The sequence below is a fragment of the Panthera leo genome, chromosome D1 (assembly GCF_018350215.1).
Source record: "Panthera leo isolate Ple1 chromosome D1, P.leo_Ple1_pat1.1, whole genome shotgun sequence".
Taxonomy (NCBI): Eukaryota; Metazoa; Chordata; class Mammalia; order Carnivora; family Felidae; genus Panthera; species Panthera leo.
In genome coordinates, this window is record NC_056688.1 from 102,573,160 (window position 1) to 102,581,709 (window position 8,550).

Genomic DNA, 8,550 nt, shown 5'->3' on the forward strand with positions numbered 1-8,550 from the left:
CTCCCCCTGACTTGTGTTATTTTGTCTGGTTAAGGCAGGGTGAATGGTCTCTGGTGGGAAGTTACAAAGAAAACCTCATAAGCTTCTCTTGTCCTGGCTCACCTTTAGGCAGGACTATAGTGAAAATAACTACTTGAAACGTTACAGGACAGGTCCTGTTTTTATTTTGGTGATTTAATTTAAAAATTCCTGAAAAGTCTTTTGTGACCGTCAAAAGTCCTGGTCATTTCAAAGCTTAGAGAATCTTGACTGCCACAGTTCTTTAATACAGAATTTTGTCTCTGGAAAGTAAAGCCCTTTTTTGGATGTAGCCAAAGGTGAGACAGTGGATGATCGAGGGATGAAAAAGCCTGTTAGAGGCGGACTGACTGGATGGATATGGCTGGCACTTTAATTTGGTATCTCACTTTGTCTCTTCTGTTTGTCAGAAGCAAAAAGGCTGTGCCCTAGTTTTAAATAGGCCTCCTCAGATACTAAATCTCCAGCAATTGACCAGAACCCATTATTTTCGCTGTCCATGACTTAAGTATATACGCTCTTGCTCTGATATCCTAGATTAAAACTCGCTGAACGAGTGGTTTTCCACCTACTGATCTAAGTAACAACCCTGGCTCATGGCAACAGATTTTAACTCTTCTGTGTCAAGTTTATTTAAAGTCAGATTACATTAGCTTGGGTTTTCTATTACATTTTGCTGGTTTAGGCTGCCTTTTTGTTGCTATCTTAGCTTAGAAATGTTTTCGAATCAGCCAAATAATTTAATTGTCTTAATTAAGGAATGAGGCAGTTCAAAGACTCCTATGAAGACGAGAAGAACATTTACCTTTGCTTGCCAGAGGTTTATTTAAAAAAAAAAAAAAATCACAGGCTTGACCAGGAATTAACCTTGTTGAACTACACTGGTGACTGTGGGTGCTTTTTCACTTGGCGACTCTGTTTCAATGCAAGATTGACTCAGAAGACAGTTGAGACTTAACTGGATTAACTCTTCAGTTGGAGCCTCATCCAGGTGCTTGGTTCTCAACACTGCGGGCAGAGTGTTATGTGTCTGCTGTAGACAGGTATTAGCAAGCTCTGCCTCACTTGTGACCATGCTCCCAGATCTTACTCTGGTGGTTTCCCTGCCTGCTAATGAGATAACATAATGATAAGACCCAAATTCGCTCTGATCTTTGAATGCCTTGGCTTAAACCCTGACTCACACAGAAAGGCACTTACCTCTTAATAGGCAGCCACAGTTCACCCAGTTTGATAAATGTAAATTTTTTTTCAAAAAAAAGAAAAACCCTAACAAATGAGACAATGTCCTAAATCAGACCAATTGCACAAAAGAGATGAAAAGAAAGCTTCCTGGGAGAGGAAGAGAGGTCCGTGAGAAAGCCAACCGGGCTGAGCCTTAACAAAAGCATGGCCCTTCTGTCATATAATGCGTTAATCTCAGTCAAGCACAGCAGGAGCTGGCTTCTGTCCCGGTTGCAGGGGATGCTCCCAAGGCAGTGTCCGAGCCTGGAAGGCAGCTTTTGTCAGGCAGGAAAAGCCATTCTGGTAGAGCCCTGTTAGCGGAGGCTGCTGCTGCTGCTGGCCTGAGAGCTGCCCACGCCTGGGTGGTCTGGGCTGTGTCGGTTCTGGGGAAGACAAGGAAGGAAGGGTAAGAACAACTAGGAAGTAGCCTTGGCCTTGATCAGGGCTGTACAGGAAAAAACCGATGTGCCCTGGGTTTTCAATCCTGGGTCCAAGCTGAGGCAAAGGCCTACTGGGGGCGGGGTGAAGTGGGGAGATTCTGGGGGGCTGCAGCAACAGGCCCCTACCCTACCTTCTTTTTCTTCTTCTCTTTCTTCTTCCTCTTCCGTTCAGGATCCTCCTCTTTTTTCTTTTTCTTCTTCTTGTGATCAGAATCAGATGGCGTTTCTGTAGGAGAGTATGTGCTTATCACCTGCAGAGCTCAAAATTCCTTACTGCTAGGAACTCAAAAGACCACAGGAAAACCTAGTCAAGGGCAACTGCTGTTCTTGTAGCGGCCAGAAAGCATAGGGAGGCACTGCTAAAGCACGGTTCCAGGTTTTTACTTGCCCAGGAGACCTACTTGCAAGGAACACTAATTACCTTTAGATCAGTTTCAGGAGAATTTGGGAGTCCAGGGCTGTGTAAGGAACCTCTCTGGCCTTTTAACTGAGGAAGGTCCAACCAGATCCAGGTTTTCTGGCTTTGAACAGAACTGCTTCTTACCTGGGGGGACAGGATCCTGGGTACGGCTCTGTTTGTGCTTGTGTTTATTCTTCTTCTTGGGAGGCTGAATATGCATCAGACGACACTGCTCTGGCAACTGAAGGAAGCAAAGGAAGGTCCAGGTGAGAAGAGGGAGGAGATCCCCTGCTCCCATCATCTGTTCTGCTCAGTAAGTTATGAAGGAACAGACTTGGACAGAAAAACCACCTCCATGCCTTTCAGGCCTCCCCATGTGCCTTCTTCCTCCCCAGGAGGGGACTCACCGGGCCAGTGTGGAGGCGAAAGCCAGCCAGCATGGTCCCTGTGATAGGATTAAAAGAGCCACCAAGAATAGGGGGCTTCTCAATGAGGGAGCGGAGGCTGCTGTTATCATGGGAACCGGGCAGATCAATCATCCCTGGCAGGTCAGGCAGGAAGTTACTTAGCTTCTCCTTCACCTTCTTCCCACAGAATTTATTATAGGAATGTTCCAGGTTGTAGTGTGTGATCAGATTGGTGCTGCCTGTCAGCTCAGTGCTACCTAGAGGACACAGGGAGAAGAACAACAACAAAAAAATCAGTCCCAAGAGAAATTTTTTTTAATTTATTTGAGAGAAAGCACGCGAGCAGGGGAGGGGCAGAGAGGGAGGGGGAGAGAGAATCTCAAGCAAGTTCTGTGCACGGTCAGCGTGCAGAGCCCGATGTGGGGCTCGAACTCATGAAACCGTGAGATCATGACCTGAGCCGAAATCAAGAGTCGGTCACTTAACCGACTGGGCCACCCAGGCACCCTGAAGAATTTTTTTAAGAACCCCACAGGGAAAGTGAAGGACTGTAAAGAATCTTTTAGGTGAGCATTACAAAGATTTAAATTTATTTTTAAAGTAAAAAACAGCAAAATGAAATAACATACAATAAACACTAAAAAATATACTACTGTAGAATGGTAGGGTAGGTTGGAATGGGAAGGAGAAAAGTCGGCAAAAATCCAAACAGGGCACATGGAAATTGTTCTTCCCCAATGAAGGAGACACTCTCCCCTCCTTGCACTCACCGCAGTAGTAACTTACATGATCCTTACTCCAGGCTAAACACAGTTCCAAGTGCTTTTCACAGCGAGAAATTATACTCTCTGACACCAGCAGGATGTTACCTCAGAGCTCAACTAGAAGCAAGGTAAGGGCCAAATATGACCCAATGGCTTGAATGTCTCTGGTCAAGGACCCCTTTTTTTTTCTTTCTTTCTTTTTTTAATAGCAAGAACCACTAATTACATAGGGAATAAATGGGGTTTTTTTTTAAGCTACTGCTGCCTAACTTGTTACCACCGTCTCTATTCTTCCTAATTAAAGTATAATGCTTTGCCTAGAAAAAAGAAATGTTTGATTAGCAGCTGAGCAAACAGGATTCCCATCCTAGTCATACTCTATGCCTCAGTTTCCTCTTATCTCTGGAGTGGGGTAACAGCTCTCTTAAGCACACTTAATTTTTTTCAAGGTTTAAATGAAAACATTGAAAAGTATATTCTATAGATGCAAGGCACTATCAGTACAAATATTGCACGGCTGACCTTTTTCAAAGAATAGAAACTTATTAGTAATGTAGTAAGGATCTAGAGGCAAGGGTGGAGCTGTCTAGCCTGCCTGCAGTTTCATCTACGGTTATGACGAACACGAAGAATACAAATGACAAGAGTGGCTTGTTCATAATCATTCACTTGGAAAAACTCTGACTCTGAACCGGGAGTCCCCTGAGGGCCGAGACCAGGTCTTTCCTGTTCATACCTGTGTCGCTGGTGCCCAACACAGTACACACTTCAGTGCTCAGTAACTATTAAGTGAGCAAGGTATTTTCCCCTCCATACCCCTAGGCCCTACCTTCTTCCCTTTTTTCTTTTTCATGCCAAACATTTCAGGAGTGGTCTACTGTAACAGCAGGGGACTCAGTGCCACAGTACTGCTCCTCAAAACTAGGCACTGCCTCCTGCCATAAGAGTGCCCTGCTTTCCCCACCCGCCCCGGTCGGCTCTCCTCTTCCAGGTGGTCATGCTCAAGGTTGAGGTGAGAAGGCACTCCTGCTTTTCTGGAACACTTTCCGCGTCCACCCAACTTCCCGTTTTGACTGTCAGTTCCACGAAGGTGATTTATAAATCTCTCCCTCCAGCCCTGACTCCCCTCCTAAAAACTAATCTTGCATTTCCAACTTCCTCTTAGTCAATTTCATGCGGATTCATTTTTTAATTTTGAATTAAAAAAAATTTTTTTAAGATTTGAAAATTTTTAAGTAATCTCTATGCCCCACGTGGGCCTCGAACTCACAACCCCAACATCAAGAATTGGATGCTCTTCTTTTTTAAATTTTTTTTTTTAACATTTATTTATTTTTGAGAGAGAGAGAGAGAGAGAGAGACAGAGCGTGAGTGGGGGAGGGGCAGAGAGAGAGGGAGACACAGAATTTGAAGGAGGATCCAGGCTCTGGGCCGTCAGCACAGAGCCTGACGTGGGGCTTGAACTTGGGAATGGCGAGATCATGACCTAGGTCAAAGTCTGATGCTTAACCAACTGAGCCACCCAGGCACCCCTGGATGCTCTTCTGACTGAGCCAGCAAGGCGCCCCCAGATTCATCTTTTTAAACTCTAAATACTCCCCACCTCACTCATGGCTTCTCTGTTTCAATACATGGCACCCATATTCTCCAGATATTTTTAGAAGCAGTACTACGCAGTTCAAAAATCTCAATGATGTACTATTACCCTAAGGAAAAAGCTCAAATTCCTTTGGCACTCACGATAAAACATATCTTACTGTAAACTTTGGGGTGTGATCAACCACTACTCCCCTGTGCCAAATTCTGATCCATCCAAATGAGTCTCATCATCTCCTGAAAAACACGCTCATTTTGTTTCCTTCTAGGAAATTTGTTTTTATACTGATGTAATTATAAGACCATCTTTTCTAGTTTTCTTCACCAATATGAATTTTCCAGGTCTGGCTCAAGTGACAACTCTTTCTGTCATTTTGGATAGTAAACATTTTTAAAACCATCATGTAGTTTCTGGGTTTTTTTTGTTTTGTTTTTTTTTTAAAGCAAACTCTACCCCCAAAGTGGGGTTTGAACTCACAACCCCAAAATCAGGGGTTGCATGTTCTACCTACTGAGCCAACCAGGGCCCCCCATCGTGTAGTTGTTAGTTGTATGTGAGGCAGGACCACAAAGTAATGAGATTAGCCTTGACAAGTAATATAGACACTATCCTTAAACCACATATTTTAGATCTCTAAGTAAAATAAGCTCTCTAAAAGCAAGGACTAGGGGTGCCTGGGTGGCTCAGTCAGTTAAGCGCCAGACTTCAGCTCAGGTCATGATCTCATGTTTTGTGGGTTTGAGCCCCATGTCGGGCTCTGTACTGACAGCTCAGAGCCTGGAGCCTGCTTCAGATTCTGTGTCTCCCTCTCTTTCTGCCCTTCCCCCACTCATTTTCTCTCTCTCTCTCAAAAATAAATAAACATCAAAAACATTTTTTAAAAAAAGCAAGGACTAGACATATTAGTTCTCTCCCCTTCTCACCACATACCCCACTTCCTATATACCCAGCATTTGCCCAAAACCTATTCAATATCTCTATCAACTGACTGATACAAACAGGTACCATCAGAATAGATAAGGTTGGAGAAACTTCTGGTAGACATCGACCACTAACCAAAGGAAAGTCAATCTCTCTGTGCTTCAATTTTTTTTTTCCAGCTATAAAATGCCTACCTCAAACAGCTTTTTTTTTTTTTAAATGTTTATTTTTGACAGCACGAGCGGGGGAGGTGCAGAGAAGGGGACAGAGGATCCGAAGCAGGCTCTGTGCCGACAGCAGACAGCCTGATGCAGGGCTAGAACTCATGAACTGTGAGATCATGACCTGAGCCAAAACCAAGAGCTGGATGCTCAACTGACTGAGGCACCCAGGGGGCCCTGAAAGGGCTATTCTAAGTATTAAACTCTATTACATACGTATATAACTGCATTGTGAACTTCAAGGCACTGTACCAATATGCATTATTATTTCTCTCAACTCTAGATGTAGCAGTAGGACTTGGGAGGAATTGAAAGGCAACTTGGGAGGGGCACCTGGGTGGCTCAGTCAGTTGAGCATCCGGCTTCGGCTCAGGTCATGATCTCACAGTGAATTCAGGCCCCACATCCGGCTGGCTGCTGTCAACTTCAAGCCCGCTTCGGATCCTCTGACCCCCTCTCTCTCTGTTCCTCCCCCACTCACGCACATACATACTCTCTCTCAAAAATAAACATTAAAAAAAAAGACACTTGGGAGATTGAACACGTCCAAAATGACTCTTGATTTCCACCTTCTCAAACTTGTTCCTTCTTGGTCTCAGCACTACCATCCACCCAATTATTCAAGCCAGAGATTTACAAGTATTCTCAATTCTTCTCTACTTTTATTAAAGACTTATTTATTTATTTATTTTACATTTTCTTCTTATTATTATCATTAGTTTTAGTTTTTAGTTGAGAGAAAAAGAACGAGCGGAGCAGGGGCAGAAAGAGAGGAACACAGAATCCCAAGCAGGCTCTGCACTGTCAGCGTGGAGCCTGAAGGGGCTCGAACCCACAAACCGTGACATCAGGACCCGAGCCGAAACCAAGAGATGGAAGCTTAACCTACTGAGCCACCCAGGTGCCCCTCCTCTCTACTTTTATATTCGATCCTTCGTTCCTATAAGCTCCACCCCTAACATTTACCCTGTATCTATCTGTTCACTTCTCTCCTCCACTGCTACTGCCTAGTCCAAACCGTCCTCTCTTTCCTGGACTACTAAGCAGTAACTTCTGACTGACTTCCCCACTTTCCCCCACCTCCACTTTCCATTCTTAATGTAGCAGCTTGAGTGATTAAAACAATTAGATCATGTCACTTTCCTGTGTGAAAATGGCTCCCCCTGAGGGGCGCCTGGCTGGTTCAGTCAGTAGAGCATGTGACTCTTGATCTCAGGTCATGAGTTTGAGCCCCATGTTGGGTATAGAGAGTACTAAAAAACAAACAAATAAAATGGCTCCCCCTGAACTTCAGATCAAAGTCCTCTGCCTGCCCTTCTCACCTTCATCTCCTGTAACTCTTTCCCTTGAACCTTCACTGGAGTCCAGCTGGTCTTCTGACTCTCAGATATTCCAAGCTTTTCCCCCACAGCAGGGCTTCTGACCTCCTTTCTTGCATCTTGATTTAGCTCTCCCCCTCACACATAGCTGACTCTTTACATTTAAGCTCAGAAATTATCTACTCAGAGAGGGCTTCTTTGATCACTCTAGCTAAAGTAGTTTCGCCTCCTCAATTCTTTACCAGTTTTTTTCCTGTTAGCACTAACCATTATCTGATGTTATCTAGGGTACTCTGTGCCTCCTCCTCTGAAATGTAAACTCCAGAAAAGGCAAAGATCTTGTCAACCCTATTCACAGCTGAACCTTAACGCATTTAGAACAGTGCTTGGTACATAGTAGGTGCTCCAGCAAAGCAAATTTTTGGTTCAATTCTAATCGCTCCTTCGGACAGATAAGGAAATGTGGAGGCCCTGAGTAGGACAGCAACATGCCTCAAACCAACAGCAAGTTTGTGGCAGATTTGGAAAACCTTAGGTCTGCAGGGATGTTAAATGAGGACTGTCAAGTTCCAAACTCAAATTCTGGATAATCTTTAGGCAACCATGAACCAGTATCAGGCACAGAGCCAGATATGGTGTGAAAGGTCACGGAAATTTATTCTCTGCCACCTCCCAATCCCTGCCAAAAACTCACGTCACTCATCCAAAGGGGTGGGAATCCTCAGACCCCTTCCGACTCACTTTGAGCTCCAAGGTCCTGGCACGCGTTGCCTAGGTTACCTAACACCTCCGCCAGCCGGCTGAGAGCCGCGCCCATCATCTCCTCACTATGATCTGATTGGCTGCTTTCGGCCGGGCCTAGTACTCACCTGGCAGCTCCCGCATTAGGTAGAAGGGACCACAACCAGCCGCTGACTTGTCGGCGCCGGGCGGGGCAGTGGCCGAGGTGGGCTGCGGGGCCGTGCCGGGGCCCCCGCCCGGAGGAGGGGGAGGCGGAGGTGGTGGCTTCCCTGGTCCGAAGCCGAGTGCGGTTGGGGGCGGTGGTGGGTCAGCCTGAGCTCCGAACAGCGCCGAGAAATTCTCCATCGTCTCCTCCACCCCGGCCCTGTCCCGGTGTCTGGCGTCGGTAGTTTTCATTGGACAATCCTTTCACGGTGTCCCGCCCCCTTCTCAGGAGCCGCTTTTCATTGGGTGTTCCGCCTACCTTTTTCCTGCAACTACTTCCGTCGCTTTATGAGA

The 8,550-nt window shown here is 45.5% G+C and overlaps 1 protein-coding gene across 1 annotated transcript; it reads right to left on the minus strand.

Annotated features, from left to right (window-relative positions):
* Positions 1-76: 76 nt before the first annotated feature.
* On the minus strand, positions 77-8,527 carry MED19 (mediator complex subunit 19). Its single transcript, XM_042904073.1, has 5 exons — positions 8,181-8,527; positions 2,490-2,746; positions 2,227-2,323; positions 1,814-1,908; positions 77-1,625 (listed from the first exon to the last, which is right to left on the minus strand). The coding sequence occupies exons 1-5, from the start codon at positions 8,446-8,448 to the stop codon at positions 1,557-1,559; spliced, it is 786 nt and encodes a 261-aa protein (XP_042760007.1). The 5' UTR covers positions 8,449-8,527; the 3' UTR covers positions 77-1,556.
* Positions 8,528-8,550: the final 23 nt, after the last annotated feature.

Excerpts from the sequence above, each read along its gene's own strand:
- MED19 (XM_042904073.1), bottom strand. The coding sequence starts at position 8,448 with ATGAAAACTACCGACGCCAGACACCGGGACAGGGCCGGGGTGGAGGAG. Across the intron at positions 2,747-8,180 it reads CCTAATGCGGGAGCTGCCAG|GTAGCACTGAGCTGACAGGC; the intron begins GTGAGTACTAGG and ends TGTGTCCTCTAG. Across the intron at positions 2,324-2,489 it reads TTCGCCTCCACACTGGCCCG|TTGCCAGAGCAGTGTCGTCT; the intron begins GTGAGTCCCCTC and ends TGCTTCCTTCAG.